At 50.7% G+C, this 15,063-nt stretch overlaps 3 protein-coding genes across 6 annotated transcripts; 1 reads left to right on the forward strand and 2 right to left on the reverse strand.

The window, feature by feature from the left end:
- Window positions 1-1,855: 1,855 nt before the first annotated feature.
- On the reverse strand, window positions 1,856-3,504 carry SIT1 (signaling threshold regulating transmembrane adaptor 1). 3 transcript variants are annotated; one of them, XR_005525772.1, is made up of 6 exons: window positions 3,370-3,504; window positions 3,120-3,255; window positions 2,976-3,034; window positions 2,797-2,858; window positions 2,325-2,705; window positions 1,856-2,076 (listed from the first exon to the last, which is right to left on the reverse strand). XR_005525772.1 is itself a non-coding variant. In XM_039218562.1 (6 exons), exons 1-6 carry the CDS (start codon window positions 3,410-3,412, stop codon window positions 1,969-1,971), a joined length of 501 nt encoding a protein of 166 aa, XP_039074493.1. In that variant the 5' UTR covers window positions 3,413-3,504; the 3' UTR covers window positions 1,856-1,968. The 3 variants fall into 3 exon arrangements, 2 of the variants coding, with proteins under 2 accessions (XP_039074493.1, XP_039074491.1); XM_039218562.1 differs by having other exon boundaries at window positions 2,613-2,705; XM_039218560.1 differs by having other exon boundaries at window positions 1,856-2,705.
- A 3,571-nt stretch (window positions 3,505-7,075) lies between these two features.
- On the forward strand, window positions 7,076-9,581 carry CCDC107 (coiled-coil domain containing 107). 2 transcript variants are annotated; one of them, XM_039218580.1, is made up of 6 exons: window positions 7,076-7,245; window positions 7,328-7,479; window positions 8,793-8,856; window positions 8,949-9,039; window positions 9,136-9,248; window positions 9,333-9,581. In XM_039218580.1, exons 1-6 carry the CDS (start codon window positions 7,140-7,142, stop codon window positions 9,551-9,553), a joined length of 747 nt encoding a protein of 248 aa, XP_039074511.1. In that variant the 5' UTR covers window positions 7,076-7,139; the 3' UTR covers window positions 9,554-9,581. The 2 variants fall into 2 exon arrangements, with proteins under 2 accessions (XP_039074511.1, XP_039074512.1); XM_039218581.1 differs by having other exon boundaries at window positions 8,796-8,856.
- Window positions 9,582-9,839: 258 nt separating this feature from the next.
- Window positions 9,840-13,382, reverse strand: ARHGEF39 (Rho guanine nucleotide exchange factor 39). Its single transcript, XM_039218579.1, has 9 exons — window positions 13,231-13,382; window positions 12,936-13,030; window positions 12,552-12,672; window positions 12,182-12,300; window positions 11,516-11,586; window positions 11,143-11,271; window positions 10,733-10,962; window positions 10,391-10,479; window positions 9,840-10,223 (listed from the first exon to the last, which is right to left on the reverse strand). Exons 1-9 carry the CDS (start codon window positions 13,366-13,368, stop codon window positions 10,208-10,210), a joined length of 1,008 nt encoding a protein of 335 aa, XP_039074510.1. The 5' UTR covers window positions 13,369-13,382; the 3' UTR covers window positions 9,840-10,207.
- Between the last annotated feature and the right edge of the window lie 1,681 nt (window positions 13,383-15,063).

The raw sequence follows: 15,063 nt of genomic DNA on the forward strand, positions 1-15,063 counted from the left end.
AGGTTCAAATGAAGTCATTAAAACTTGGTCTCTCTCCATATCCCAGGTCTGTTTCCCTCCTTATAGCCAAAACAAGCTTGGAAGTTTAGACTCATCTTTACAGAGTACAGAGCTAGGCCAAAGATGGGAAGGGTCTTGGCTGGATGGCTTCCTACACCCACCCTCCCCACTTATTAGTAATTCCTTAAGAACTTCTAATCTTTGAGCATTTGTGGTCCCAAAGCCTTTTCCTCTTTGGTTCTTAGGCTTATCTTCTATCCTCTAAGCTGCAATTTCAGGAAGAGGGGGAAAGCTGGGACTCCAGAGGGCTGTTGTGGCTTCCCCTAATGATCTGCCCCTGGAAATTTGCCAGAAATGGGGCACTCCTTATGGCTGGAATCATATACCAGTCAGGGAAAGGAGGCCATTACGGAACGCACTCCTGGAGCTACAGAGGGGGAGAGAACTACCAGGTATTTGAGAAAGGAGTTGTCCAGCTAGAGAGATGAGGCATGGGAGTCCTCCGAAGGTGTCCGAGGTGGATCCAGCGTCCCCAATTTGTTTACTAGATACAGGGATCAATAAGTTGCCACAGCCCTGGCCTGAGGGCCTGAGGGCCTACGCTAGGGCAGGAACCTCAGTGATTGACCAGACACTGAGAAAAATTGAAAGGTTGTAGGGAAGAGAGAAGGCAGAAGATCCAGGCTTCAGAAGGAAAACAAAGTGTGAATCGCACCCAGCTCCAGCTGGGAGTGAGGCCGCTATGTTCCTCGAACGCGGGAGGCGCTGTTCAGGGAACCGCAAGTTTGGCGCTCAGCGAAGTTCAGGGCTAAACTCGGGTATAGGGAGGATGGAGGCTGGGGGAGGGGAGCGGAAGAGGGGAGACTGGCCACGGGACCGTCGGGACTACGTTTTCCAGCATGCCGCAGACCGGGCAGCTTTACGCATGCGCAGAGGTCGTGGCAAGGCCTCTTGGCGCCTGGCGGGGGCGCTCGGGGTTTGGTTGTGAGCTGGCAGAGACCTCAGCCGACACGGGAAACCGGTGTTGGGGCGGAGTTTAAGGCCTGGGTTGGTGGTGTTGATGGCTCGGCGGCAATTTCCGGCGCGTCCCAGGGGGTTGGTGGGACCTCAAACCCCTTCTCTTCCAGAGGCAGGCTCTTACGTCCCCCAGGCCGCGGACACACTGAGCTGTCTTCAGACTAGCAATTCTCAAAACCCCACCTCCCGCTGCCAGGGGTTCCCCGCATCCAGTGCAGGCCCCCAAAGCCACCTTCCCTCCCACACAGCCTCAGCTGCCTGCTTTTTACAGCGACCTGGGCTTCTTTGGGGGGAGGTCCATGTTGGGGTCCTCAGAGGTCCAGAAACCCTGGGCATTTGGGTTATTCTGTGTGCAGAGGGTCCCCTTTCTCACTGGGACCACCAGGCTGGGCTCAGGCGCACCGTTCCCTCCTCTGATTTCCTCTGAGACTGAGTGGGAAGGGGAGAAGTTCGGAAGTAAGAAGCCTTGGCTTCCCCTGTCTTCCACCTGTGAAACCTCCGAAATGTCTGTCAAGCCACACTTGCTTCTACAGAGGCCATAGGAAGATGGGTAGACCTGAGGTTGTGACTGGTGGCAGAGCAGTCATAGAGGTCATGGGGAGAGTAGGTCAGGGGCTGGTGAGCTCCAGGTGATGGGAGTGGGGTGGCTTTGAGTGCACATCCTGAGCAAGTACAGCTTGAGGAGCTGCGCTCTCGCCTCCACCCTAGCACCCACCCTGGAAGAGACCTTCTTGGTCCATCTTCCTAGCTAGACGCCCCCAGAAGTGCTCTGTGCAGAGAGCAAAGTTCACACCCCTACAATGCAGGGCCTGTTGCACATTGATAAAAATCTAAGCACTTTCTGAGACAGAGAAGTTTTATTTGACAACTTGGAGACACAACAGAGGCAGCAGGATGTGGACTGGTATTTTCCTGCCAGTGTTCTCAGATAAGAAGCCAGGCTTGGGTTCCTCAGGTCACTAGGTTCCAGGATCCCTCCAGACTGTGGGCTCCTGAGGAGTATACCCATCCTTGTCCTCTCAGGCTGTTTCCCCTTCCACCATTGCCCACTTCCTGTGTCTGAGGGGACACTGAAGTGTTAGGGGGTAGACTTTAAGGGGGCAGGAGTGGAGAGGATCTGGTTAAAATCCACAAGGAGGAGGAAGTGAGAACCTAGGAGCTTGGGGCATTAAAGGAATAGATGGGGAGCGGTGGATGGAGGGGGCCCACTACCTTTGTTTCCTCCAACCCCAAGAAACTGGGGACCTGCTTACTGTTCCCCTGAGATGCCTCCCTCATAACTCGGAAGGAAGTTTGGGGAACATTACCTCCTGTGACTGGGCAATGGCTGCATGTCTTGGGGGGGGAGGGGCGGCGGCAGCTGGGAAACAGTCATGCCAGGGACAGGGTAGCAGTAGCCCCTGCAATAGAGGAGGCTGGGGCGATGCTTGTCCCGCTCTGGCAGGCCCTCCATCTCAGCTGGGTGCAGGCTGGCTGTTGGCATAAGCCTGGTCTGGGAAGGAAGCCCGCGCTCTGCGGGTCTGGGCACACACTGAGGCGTAGAGCTCAGGCTCAGGGCCTGAGGGCTGGGGCTTTGGCTCTGAATCCAGCACCACCTCTGAGTACTTGATAGGGGTTCCAGGGCTGGGGATACGGCCCTGAGAAGGCCGCAACTGCAGGCTGGTATAGCACATCACTTCCTCTGCAGCCTGGAGATTCAAAGCTGTTAGAAGTTCACTGGACCCTTGGAAAAGCCCCCACTTCCTTCCCTCCCCTCTTTCTCTGCCACAAATGACTCACCGTGCTGGGGCCTTTAGGTTTTGGATCCTGCTGATCTGGCCCTGGTTCCTGAGACAGCCGACCTGGTACAGGGAACAGTAGTAATCTGGTTACTTCTTGTTCCTCCTCCCGCAGTCCCTTATCCCACCCACCCAGGACGTGCGTGGCCCCTGTGCCCCTCCCCTGTGTCGTCTGCCTACCAGTCTGAAGATAATGCAGGTTCCCATATAGGGGGACCTCTTCCACAGACCCTCCAGAGCTGCAAGACAGAGATTAGACGATGAGTGGGGACTTCTTGGTAAGGAGGGACTCTTGATCACCTATCTCTATTGTCCCCTACTCACCGTCCCTGTCCTGGATGGCTCCTGCTTCGGCCACTAGTCCATCGGAACAAGTGTGCAGCCAGTGAGATCAGCAGCAGCAGCATCGCAGCCCCTAAGAGGGCCCACAGTCCCCAGGCGTGGGCAATGGAGGGGATTCCTGTGGATGCCAGAGGATGGAGGGCATTACTGCCCAACCCAACCCTCCAGGTCCTAGCAGGTGGGACATGGGGCCATGTGACCCCTCCCCCTGCCCCTGCCCCGCCCAGCTCACCAGGCGCTAGCTGTTTCGAAGTGCAATTGTCACCTCTGCTCATCGTGACTGCTGATGTGGGAGCTGAGTCTGCAAGTCCTGCGCCGAGGGGTCAGTCTGCTTTATGACCTGTTAGCTGCCGCAGGCCCCTTTACTCTCACCCCTCCCTGGGCTTGGCCCCTACAGCTCAGCATCTCCAATACTGGTGGTGGCAGAGTCACTGGTTTCCGGGGAGGAAGGGGGAGGGGATGGATGAGTGAAAGAACAAAGACGCCGCCCTGTGCCTGCACCTGCGCCACTCAGCAGCTTCCAGGCTTCCGCCCCCAGCCCTCATGGTCCTGTGCCCCCTTTGGCCAGAGGAGAGGCAGGCCTGAGATTACTGTGCCGCTGTGCAGGTGAGCCCATAAAGACTCCCAGGGGACAGAGCAGCATGAGGCAGGACCAAGACAAGGAAGCCAGAGTTTCCCTTCTGCCGCAGGTGTCTGCCTTGTCTCTCCAGCTCTGAGACCCATGAGAGAGCATGTGTTTCTCACTGAGCATGCCATAAAGGGGAGCGGGATGGGGAGGCCTCCCGGTGCCTACGGTCCCACCACGCCCTAAGGCTGACTGCAGGGATAAGAGCACCACTGTCGTTCTTATTATTACTGGTATAATAGTTTCGGGGAAAGAGGAAATTTAAATTCCCTGCTCCTAGCCCACTTCATCCAAACTGTCCCTAATAACTGTCAGTCCCCAAAATTAATTGAATTAAAGAAACCTCTGCCTATCCTGGGAAACTGAGCCATGTTTTTTCACTTTTTCACTTCAGGGAGTAGAGTACTTGCCCTGCCCAGATACAGACCAACCACATGGGCTGCTATTGACGTGGGAAGAAGGATTTCAAGTTCCTTAGACCAGAGGTCAGTGATATGTCTGGCAATAGTGGGCCCAAATTCCCTAAAGGCAAAGATCAGTTGAGGCCCATTTATCATATTATACCTGGCCTGAACCACTTGTTTACATGGACTGTGCCAACTGGCTGAGGTTCAAGGTTTGGACTACGCTGCTCTGCAACCAAGCTGCCTCTTGATACTATACTATGACAGCTATACTATGACAACTCCTGTGAGTGTGGGTCTCTCCTCCCTGCCCTGCCGCCTACCTTCCTGGAAGAACAAGAGGATATACTATTTCATTCATTGAGTTAACATACATGTACTTCACTCATTTAAGCCACACGTGCTGATTGCTTGCTTATGTGCCAAGCTCTGGAGATAAAATTGTGAGGGGGAATGATTTCCTTCCACAAAATGCTCTTGATCTAATTAGAAGGACAACCTTATGTATCCCAGACAACTAAAAGGCAGCGTGGAACACAGGGAAACTCCCAAGCTGCCTGGAGAAGTCCTGGGTGGAAGAGCGGTGGTTGGGGTGATAAGAGGTACCTGACAGGGAGACAGAAAAGAGTAGGAATCTCTGATTTGCCTCTTACCTGTATTGTACCTGATTAACTTACTTAACCTTCCTGAACCTTTGTTTCATAATTCTTTAAGAGAGCTTAGTTATAGTTACCTGTTGGTTCATATTTCTTTCAACAAGGATTCATTGAGTGCCCGCTAGTGCCAGGTGCTATACTTAGCTATAGGAATAAAATGATAAAGAAAAGAAATATGGCTCCTGCTCTCCTGCAATTTATAGTCCAGCAGTATTTTCTTTTTATAAGTAATTTTCATAATTTATTTTTTTTAATTTTAATGTTTTTTTTAAATTTATTTCTGAGAGATAGAGACAGCATGAGCAGGGGAGAGATAAGGGAAACAAAGGCAAGAAAAATGTAGTTCAAATTTCCTTGCAGCTTGCAAGCCTACTGATACATACGTGAAACATGCATAGCCTGACCTTCCTCAAAGAACTTGTAGCTAGCTGCCTTAGTGCCTTAAAGTTTATGTTTTATTAAACACTAAAAGTGACCTTACTTAACAGAAACTAGCCCCTCAAGGTCCTGAAAGCCTTGCTTCAAAATTCATTAGAAACTTACTTTATCTCTGTCCCCCTTCCCTCCACAAACTTAAAAGTGTGTAATCAGTCACTCCTTACCAATCCCAGTACAGCTCTTTCTGCACCATCCCCATGCTATAATAAAATCACCTTTTTGCACCAAAAATGTCTCAAGAGTTCTTTCTTAGCTGTTCGCTCATGAACCCCACTTCAAATTTCATCAGTTTGAAGAAAGTACAATAGCTGCACTAGTGATTAAATTAGGAGTTAAGGGTTCTGAATGAAGGAAACACTTGAGATCTGAAGGTTGTATATATAGACATTAACCGTACAGAAAGGAAGTCTCAGTGGAAGGTGCCCAACAGTTATAATTTCAAGTGCTTGGCCCTAAGAAGCTACTTAAGTTAAAATCACTAGTAAGTAGGCACAATTCTAAGCATTTTACTTGAATTATTCCACTTAATCATTAAAACAGTAGTGAGGACATCCGTATTATCATCATTTCCATTCTTCAGAGTAGAAACTAAGGTACAGAGAGAAATTAAGTAACTCGACCAAAGTCATTTAGTTTTCGTAGGGGAGGCAGGAATCTAGTCCAGGCAATTAGTCCGTCCATATTCTACAGTTGTGTCATGCTACACAATAAATGGTGGCTATTACAGGCATTTTTGCCCATTGAAGAGGGTAGGGAAGAGGAGGCCCTCACAGGAAGAGGGAATTGCAAAGTATATATATAACAGTGATACAAACAATGTGTTGGGGCCCCTGGGGTGTCTCAGTCCTTAAGCCGTGGACTCTTGATTTTGGCTCAGGTCATGACCTCACGGTTCATGGGTTCAAGCCCCAGGCCCTCTGCTCACTGAACGGAGTCGGCTTGGGATTCTCCCTCTCTCTTCTTTTGCCACTCCCCTGGTCGTGTGTTGTCTCTCTCAAAGTGTTTAAAATAAAAAAAAAAAAATTTTTTTTAATATGTGTAGCCATACGAGGAGGAGGTGTTTCATGGGCCCCTCAAGAACCCAGCCCAGGGCGCATAGTTGATGCCAGGGTGACCCCGTCACGTCCCAACCCATCTAAGGGACAGCCTGTGGCATCTTCGGGCCTAGGAGATGCCAGGTTGATCCAAATGTCTGAACCCAGCTAAAAGATTAGGCATTTCTAAAAAAAAAAAAAAAAAAAAAAAGGTACAGCCGCACTGAGAATGAGCCCCGTGTAGTTAGTGCGCACAAGCGCACTGCCTGCGTAACTAGAAGAGCTGACTGATGACACCCCTGCAACACGCCGCTCAGCTCCCCCGCCCTACACGGGATTGCTTCTTGGCGGATTTCTATGAGAAGCAGGGAAAGTCGACGTGCGCGCGCACGTGGCACTCTCTGCCAGTGGTCCGGGGACTTTCCCCTAGGCACGAATAAGGAACTCGTCCTCCGTCTGTAGCCTAGGTAACAGGCCTTCAGCACGAACCGTGCTACAGCTGCGTTTTTTTACCCTTTTATAGGTCAAAGATGGTATTCATCTTCTGCTTAGGGTGAATAGGTTGCTAGCATGAGAAATGAAAACGACTTCCCAGCATAATCTTAGAAGACTGTAGACTTCTAGAAGCTTTCTGATTAATAGAATTCCTAACTAGATATGAAATTAATTAATTTAGGAAAACTGGGCAAAAGTCCGATGCTAATAAGTATGCCCCGCCCACGCACTGAATGGGCGGGGCCTCCCGGTGCGGTCCGGAGTAGGACCCACACACCGCTCTGCGTACGCAAGCGCACTGGGGTTCTCGGACGCTGGCGCCGCCTGGGGCCGTCACTCAGTGGTCCGCCATGGAGGATTCTGTTTCACGTGTGGGTGTGTTGGGGTTGCTTCTTGTGTCTGCACTGCCCGGGGTCCTCGGAGACCGCCCCAGCCCCGACCTCCGGGCACACCCAGGTATCAGTGAGGGCTACTGGAGGGAGGCTAGGACTGCCCACTGATCCCAGCTCTACTGACCCGCCTCTGCCCTCCTCCGCAGGGGACCCCCTTCAGGTCGGCCCTGAGGCCGCGGAACCCCGGCGACGGCCTCCGCCCAAGGACCAGCGCGAGCGGGCCCGGGCCGGGGCTCTGCCTTTGGGGGCGCTGTACACCGCAGCTGTCGTGGCTTTTGTGCTGTACAAGTGTTTGCAGGTGCGGGACGACCATGGGTGGGGTTACCCTGGGCCTGAATTTCCCATGGGGGCGCTATGGTACCGTGAACAAGACACATATTTCCGTCGGTCTGTTAAACGAATAAGTAGAGTTCCTCGGCTTTCCGACATTAAGGGGTTATTTTAAGCTTCCTGCGAGGTAGTGGATGTGAAGGGAGCTTGGTAAACTGTGAATAAATAACGACCACTACATTTAATCGTCCCGACAATACAATGAAGAGATTAAGCTACTTGCTCAGTCACCCAGAGGAAGTAGTAGCTGGTAGGGCTGGGATTTGAACCCAACAACTAAGTGTCCGTACTACAAAAGTGTTGCTCTGGTAGGATTTCAATCTTGGCACAAGGTGTGGATTGCTGTGGCCACAGTGTTCGGGTACCAAGCCGTCTCATGTTCACCTTATAAAGGAGGCCGTGAATATGTGAACTGACAGGACATTTTGGTATATTGAAACGGTTGAAATGGAAAATAGTAACTCCCAGGGCTCTATCTTCAAACCCGGCCCTGTTACTTATTTGCATTGGGAAATAGAGGGCTGAACCAATTTGGAGAGGACACGAAATTAAAAAGGATAGCTAATGATGATTCCAAATAAAACCATGGACAGGCACTGGATTTAATGAAAATCGATAATTTATTCTATTTCTGGACCCAAGCACTGTCTGCAAAGAAACCTAACTTGTATATTAGTTGAATAATAAAGTTCAGTTGTGTGATAGGCCAACCCACTTCCCAAATCAATGCTAGGAACAAGGTATTGCACCTTATCTTCTGATCAGAACACTCCTGGACAATTTTATTCTCTTCAAGGTGCTATTTAAGAGTACTATGTGGTCAGTAGAGCAACCAGAGAAAACCATGTCAAATGAGCACCAACTGAAAAAAATTGGCAATGTAATACCAGAGAAGATGTGGGGAAGGGGGGTGGGCAGGGACGATTGTCTTCAAATTCCTGAGTGGCTATGATGTTGAAAAGACAGGATTTTGGAAGGCCCCATGGAATGATGGGACATGAAGGACAGTTTTTGGTTTTGTATATAAACTAACAACCAGAGCTTTATCAAACTGGAGAGAGCTGCTCCTTCCTGGAGGGGTTTCATTAGACTCAATGACTGTGTGGGGGCATACTGACCTATTGCTTCAGGTCCCGAGTGAGAAGCTGGGCCAGATGTGATTGTGATTCTCTGAAGTAAAAGCCCCAAAGCTTTCTCTACAAATTATCCATCTCTCACTGGGTTTGGAGACTGAGGTGATGGAGAACCTTGTTGCAGTACAGCCCTCTCCTTCTTCTACAGCAGGGAAAAGATGACACTGCTGTTCTCCAAGATGAGGCAGGCAAGAAAGAATCCCTGCATTCAGGTGGGTTTTGCACAAGTCTGTGTTTGGTGGGAGATTAGGGGACAGCAGAAGGTATAAATAACCATTGCTCTCTTTTTTTCCCTTACCCCCAGAACAACAGCTGGCCCAGTTGACACAACAGCTGGCCCAGACAGAGCAACACCTGAACAATCTGATGGCCCAGCTGGACCCTCTTTTTGAGCGGTAAGGAGAGCAATGAGCCTGTGGCCAGGGGAACTAGTGATAGGTGGAAGAGGTGGGGACACATTCTGGGTAGCCTCTGAGTGGGTATTTCTGCAGTGTGACTACCCTGGCTGGAGCCCAGCAAGAGCTTCTAAACATGAAGCTTCAGACCATCCACCAGCTGCTACAAGAGAGCAAGCCAAACCAGGGTGTGGAGGTTCCAGAACCAGGTATAAAAGGTTGGGAGGTGCGAGTCTGGTGGAGGTAGTGACAGTTTCTGAGACAGGAACTATGCCTGATCTTTCCCCTCACAGAGGCCAGCATACCATTTCCTGAGGACTTATGTATAGAGGAGGAGGAGGAGGAGGCTGGTGACAGTCAGGCCTGGGAGGAGCCCTTGAACTGGAGCACAGAGACAAGGAACTTAGCTACTCCCTGGGAAGTGGAGCAGGGGCTAAGGAGAAGATGCAGCAAGGCTGTGGGAGGGGCCGCAGTCCCAGCCCCCGCCTGGGAGGAACGACAGCTGAAGGTTTAGTAAAACAAAGTCTGTTCTTGTGACTGGATACTCCTGTGTGCTTTTTCCATTCCAGCTGGTCATACACACACCCATACTAGGTGCCCAAGAACAACTGGGCCTTCTTGAAAAGCTTCCCTTATTAGGACAAAACGAGGCCACCTTCCAGTGTGAGAGCTGATAGATAGAGGGAGCTCTAGTTCTTTTCCTTGTATTCCTGAGGCCACCACCATCATGCCAGGCTTCCGGGCACAAAAACCCCTCTTTCTCATACCCCAGAGCTGAGATAGAAAGGCTTTTCCAAAAATGAAAACAAAAACAAAAACCACTTTACTAAAATCCAGTGGGAAAATAAATTATAGAAACTGCGTACAACATAAAAACATCCATGTTTACAAAGCTGCAGTCTTGACAAACAACCAGCCATAGACACAGCACCGAGCTTATCAGTCCAAAGCCCCTCATCCGTATTGGAGGGGCTGGTTCAGCAGAGGTTCAATTGGGTCGGACTTTGTTTCCTGATTCTTAAAGGCAGACTGGTCCCAAACAAACACAAAACGACCCTTCTCAAACCATGAAGGGGTCTGTGTTTTGTTTAGTACTGAAGATTTCTTTGTACTCCTGACTCTGACCTATTCCTCATGTATCCTGGGTTCTGGAATTTGTAAGATTCCTCTAGCTCTTCTGGCTGCTGTGGAGAGAAGATGGTCAGTTTAGGCACTGGCATGAGCACTCTAATAAGACAAAATCCCTTATGGCATTGGGGGTGGGAACGGCCCAGCAGATGGAGGACTTGAGATAGGATTAGAACTGCTGATTTCTAGCTCATGGGCCTTCCTGAGGGAAGACACAACTTACCTGATGGCTAAAGTCAGACTGTGGTGCCAGCGCAACAGCTCTTCCTGGTCTGTGGACATAAGCAGTAGCTTCTCACAGGGAAAGGACAGCTGGGGAGAAATCACCTCTTAGTGCATGGTTCAGAAAGGTCCAGGCTAAAGGTGAAGGCTTTGCTGTTTCCATGGACATAATTTCAGGCTGAGATGAGAACTAAGCATGAACCCCAAACTCCTGTTATCTCGATATAGGTGGTTTAATTCCTCTGAAGAGGCCCCAGGCCCAGGAGATAAATTAGGTACATAGGTGTTTGAGGTCTATTTTGAGCCTCTTCTACCTTACCTAGGGCTCCCGCCTATAACTTACACTGAGCAGTCCACCACAAGGGCCTCCTGAATGGCCAAAGACCCTGTGGAGTTGACACTGGGCCATGGGGTAGAGGGCACAGCAGGCAAAGGTGCCCCTCTGCAGCAGGTGCAGTGGGGGTCGAGGTTTGGCCATGAGGAGCACATCAGAGAAGAGGAAGAACATTCGGGGCCGAGGCTCCCCACGGGGAGGCACTACCAGTAGCCAGCCCTGACGTAGGAACCAGCGACCTGGGGAGGTGGGAGAGCTGTTACTCTGGTGCAGCTCCAGGACCACAATCCATGGGAACAGGGGGAAGGGGAGGTTGAGGAAATAGGGTGTATGTGCTGGCAAGACAGAAAAAGGGTCATAAAAGGGCAGTTCGAGGACTGAGGAGCCTGGGGGGAAAAGGGGAGTAGTGTGCAGACTACCTGAGGTAAGCCCCTTTGCCTGGCGGCCACTGAGCAAAGCCTGAACACGCCGGAGGTGCTGGTCATTCTTCTGTCTCTGACCAATGCTGTGGACTCTCTGAGCAGTCTCACCTATCAGCCGGGCGGCCCCTGCAATAACATCCCCAGCACTACTCCCAGTACAGCTTTGACTTTGGGTGACTGATGATGGTGAAAGGCTATTCCAGAGGGGACTAGGGTAAGGGTCTAACTTCTCGAAGAGTAGGCAGGGCAGCAGGGACGTGTACATGTCAATAGAAGATAGGGGCGTACCAGATATTGTTGGAGGTCAGAACCAGAAAGGGACACAGGAGAGGCAGCCTCCTGCCTGTGTTTCAGAGGAGCAAGAACATACGTGTAAGCTGTTGGTGGTCAGGGCTGTTGGGACCTGTGTTTTCAGCCAAAGCCACAACAAGGTTCTCATACCTGGAATTAGACAGGTGGAAGGCCATGAGGGGAAGCAGAGCTGGGAGAAGTCCCTCTGCCTGACATACAGATCGTCCCCTACATATACTTCAGTTGCAAGGCCAGGAAAGATCTACTTTAGATTATTGTGTCCCGCCCCACCCTTTCATCTGGGACTCAGAACTTAGGCTCATGCCCTGAGGTATCTTCCATCCCACACCAAGGAGTCAGGAGTAGACTGACCATAATTTGGGAGTCTAGATCCCTTGATGAAAGTTGATCAACCCAAGGAGAATGCTACAGACAACCTTAGTATATGCTTTTGACATGCCCAGGGACGGAAATTCCAAGCTAGACCAACCTCTCATCTGAAGAAACTTCCAGATACCTTGTCACTAGCTCTGTTACAAGGCCCCTTACTTCAGTGTAGAGTTCCACATTCCCTGAGGCTGCAAATCCACTCAGGTGGGTTCACATGTACTCTTGCAAGGTTTTTAGGAGCGGTTTGTCCCAGAAGAGAGAGGCAATGGGACAGAAGCCACAAAACCCCACAAAGCTGAGAGTAGCAGTCACACAGACTCTGAGAGGTTGGCAGAGTCAAGGTGAATTTACTCACTGTTGGAGCCTCTGCAGAGGCAGAGGGAGCAGGTCCTGGAGATGAAGGCTCCCAAACTCAGGGCGGCCTTCCTGAAGTCGCACAAACCTCCGGAAACGTTTATTTTTCTTTAGTTGTTCCTGGAGTGATGAAGAACGAGTTGGCAGCAGGGGGGAGAAGCCACCTCCTATATTGTACCCATCTGTGTGCCCAGCCCTCTGTAAGCTGTGTGCTGAGAGAGCCCCTACAGGGAACTTTGGACAGACCGGGGCGCCCAGAGGGCTCTATAATTGTAGTAACGGTATGAATGAAGTTTGGATCTCCAGAGGAAGAAGCAATGTATGCGGCAAGAAGGGATGAGGGGAAGGACTTGAGATCATCTTCAGGTTACCTGCAGGGTGGTCTGGGATCTCTCTGCGTTGGCGGCAAATTGGGTGTAGAGCTCCAGGTGGGAGCAGAAGCCTTCCAGCCCCAGTCCCCAGTGCCCTCCTTCGAGGTAGGGAAGCAGCTCTCTGCGTGAGTGAGGACAGTAAAAGAGGAATCCAACTACCCAAAACACCACCTCATTTAATTCGCATAACCTTGCCCCGGGGGTAGTGGTATTACCCCGTTTTGCTGAGGAAAATCGGGGCAGGTTAAGGCACTGGGCCAAGACCACAGGTGAGTTAATTGGCAGATCCGTGTATGAACTTGGGTCACCCTCACTCCAACCTTCGTGCGCTGCCAGAGGCCAGGGCTCTCCCTCTTCTCTTTCCCCCACGCCCCTTCTACTCACTGGCTGGCGCCGTAAATGAGCTCCCAGGGCCCAAACAGGGCCTGGCGCTCCGCTGGTTGCAGGGTGCCCTTGGCTCTCAGAATCCCCACGAAGTACTGCGGGAGGAGAATACCGGTATATGGTCTGCAGGAAAACGAGGCTAACGCCAAGCCGCAGCTAGAAACTGCAGAATGCCTGAGCTCCCTACATGCGAGGACAGTCCAAGACCCACCATACCCGGGGTCAGAGACCTCGCGGAGACCCTCCCATACCCTGGGGTCCCCGCCCCAAACGGGAGGGCGTGCGTGGCCCGCACCGTGGCCACCAGCCCCAGCTGTTCTTGGTAGCGCCTCTCCGTCTCCAGCAACTCCCGAGCAGTGCAGGCGCGTTTCCGTTCCCAACGGGCACGCTGCTCTTGCACCGGGCACCGGGCGCTGGCTCCTAGCCCCTCCATGCCTGGCCGAGGGGTGGATGCTTCCGGCCGCAGCCCGCCGGTAATTCAAATTCCAACCGCTCCTGGGGCAGGGCCGCGGAGAGGAGTGCGCCCCCTGGCGCCGGGAGGCTCCGCACAGGACAGAGCATGCGCGGCGGCCGCCGAACTGCATCCAGTCTCTGCCTTTAAGGCCTCGCCCTACCGCCAGAGCGGCGCTGTAGGCACGCGAAGTCCGCTCGGGCACTTGGAGTCAGGCAGGAAGATGGCCCTTCTCTGAGTTCTGCCAAGTTGAAGCAGCATTCTGGACCTTGAGTCAGGACACCGACAGGGCCTCAGTGTCCCATCAGTAAAATTAGGTAGGGGACAATAGTTATGGTACATGTTGTCCTGGGCCTGTGCCAAACACTGGGGCACAGTCGTCCCCAGTGCTTTCACTATTAGGAAACCTCACGGGTCACAAGATTTGAAATATTTTGGCTCGAACAAAAGTTGATAGGTTTTAAGTTACTAACTCATTTTCTCCTTTCATACAGATCCAAAACCTGACAGCCAATTAGCTCCTGATCAGCAAACGTCAGTAACCAATGGTGGTGGTGGGAATTGCTGTAATTCTGCCCAGAGGCTAAAGCTTGTAGTTGATTAGTCGGTGCTACCTGGACAAAGATAAAATGGACCAGATTTTCCTTACTTAGGTCTTTCAAAAAATTGGCAGTAGCCCTATAGGGTAGACTGTCAGTGCCATTTTGTATATATAAGAAGTCTTAAAATGTGCTTACTCTTATGACCTAGCAATTCCATTTTTAGGAATGCATCCTAAGCAAACATGTGGACAAAAATATGTATACCAGGGTGGGTGGTACGGTGTTGTTCGTAACAACAGAAAAGTAGAAACTATCTAAATGTACAGTGGTAGAGAATTGGCTAGGAAAATTATGGTACAGCTATTTGAAGGAATAATATGAAAGCATGAAAAATGGTGGGGGATGGAGGCGCCTGGGTGGCTCAGTCCATTAAATGTCCGACATTGGCCCAGGTCATGATCTCATAGTTTGCGAGTTCAAGCCCTGCACCAGGCTCTCTGCTGTAGTGCAGAGCCTGCTTCAGATCCTCTCCCTCTTTCTTTCCCCTTCCTCTGCTCTCTCTCTTTTTCAAAATAAATAAGCTTAAAAAAAAAATAAATGGTGGTGGCTTTGGGGTACATGGGTGGCTTAGTCGGGTAAGCATCCAACTCTTGACTTTGGCTCAGGTCGTGATCTCACAGTTCATGAGATGGAGCCCCCTACTGGGTTCTATACTGACAGTACAGAGCCTGCTTGAGATTCTTTCTCTCCTCTCTCTACCCAACCACCCCCCTCAAAATGAATAATTAAACATTAAAAAATGATGTAAAAAAACTTGCCAATAGGAAAAACACACATAGTATATTGCCAAGACCAAACAAAGCATGCTACAAAGCTGTTTGCACAATATGATCCCATTTATGTATAGCATATATGTGACTGACTGGAAGGATAAACAATTGAGGTAATTGTTGTTATCTCTAAGTGATCAGATTGAAGTTAATGCACTCCACAAATATTTTTTTAAGCACCTAATCTGTGCCAGGCACTGCATCACTGAGGTTAAAGAGGTGAATGATTCAAATATAGTTATTTTTTGAAATTCCCTTATGTTTTTCTCCTTTTCCCAAGTTTTCTGCTTGAGCATGCATGAATT

The sequence above is a fragment of the Hyaena hyaena genome, unplaced genomic scaffold (genome assembly GCF_003009895.1).
Source record: "Hyaena hyaena isolate Hyena2069 unplaced genomic scaffold, ASM300989v1 scaffold_769, whole genome shotgun sequence".
NCBI classification, from domain to species: domain Eukaryota; kingdom Metazoa; phylum Chordata; class Mammalia; order Carnivora; family Hyaenidae; genus Hyaena; species Hyaena hyaena.

Coding starts and splice junctions, on each gene's coding strand:
- ARHGEF39 (XM_039218579.1), bottom strand. CDS start 13,368: ATGGAGGGGCTAGGAGCCAGCGCCCGGTGCCCGGTGCAAGAGCAGCGT. Junction 11,587..12,181: donor CCTCTGCAGAGGCTCCAACA/GTGAGTAAATTC, acceptor GTCTAATTCCAG/GTATGAGAACCTTGTTGTGG. Junction 10,963..11,142: donor GGCAAAGGGGCTTACCTCAG/GTAGTCTGCACA, acceptor CCACCTCCCCAG/GTCGCTGGTTCCTACGTCAG.
- CCDC107 (XM_039218580.1), top strand. CDS start 7,140: ATGGAGGATTCTGTTTCACGTGTGGGTGTGTTGGGGTTGCTTCTTGTG. Junction 7,480..8,792: donor TGCTGTACAAGTGTTTGCAG/GTGCGGGACGAC, acceptor CTTCTTCTACAG/CAGGGAAAAGATGACACTGC. Junction 9,249..9,332: donor TGTGGAGGTTCCAGAACCAG/GTATAAAAGGTT, acceptor TTCCCCTCACAG/AGGCCAGCATACCATTTCCT.
- SIT1 (XM_039218560.1), bottom strand. CDS start 3,412: ATGAGCAGAGGTGACAATTGCACTTCGAAACAGCTAGCGCCTG. Junction 3,035..3,119: donor AGCCATCCAGGACAGGGACG/GTGAGTAGGGGA, acceptor TCTGTCTTGCAG/CTCTGGAGGGTCTGTGGAAG. Junction 2,859..2,975: donor CCTGCATTATCTTCAGACTG/GTAGGCAGACGA, acceptor TCCCTGTACCAG/GTCGGCTGTCTCAGGAACCA.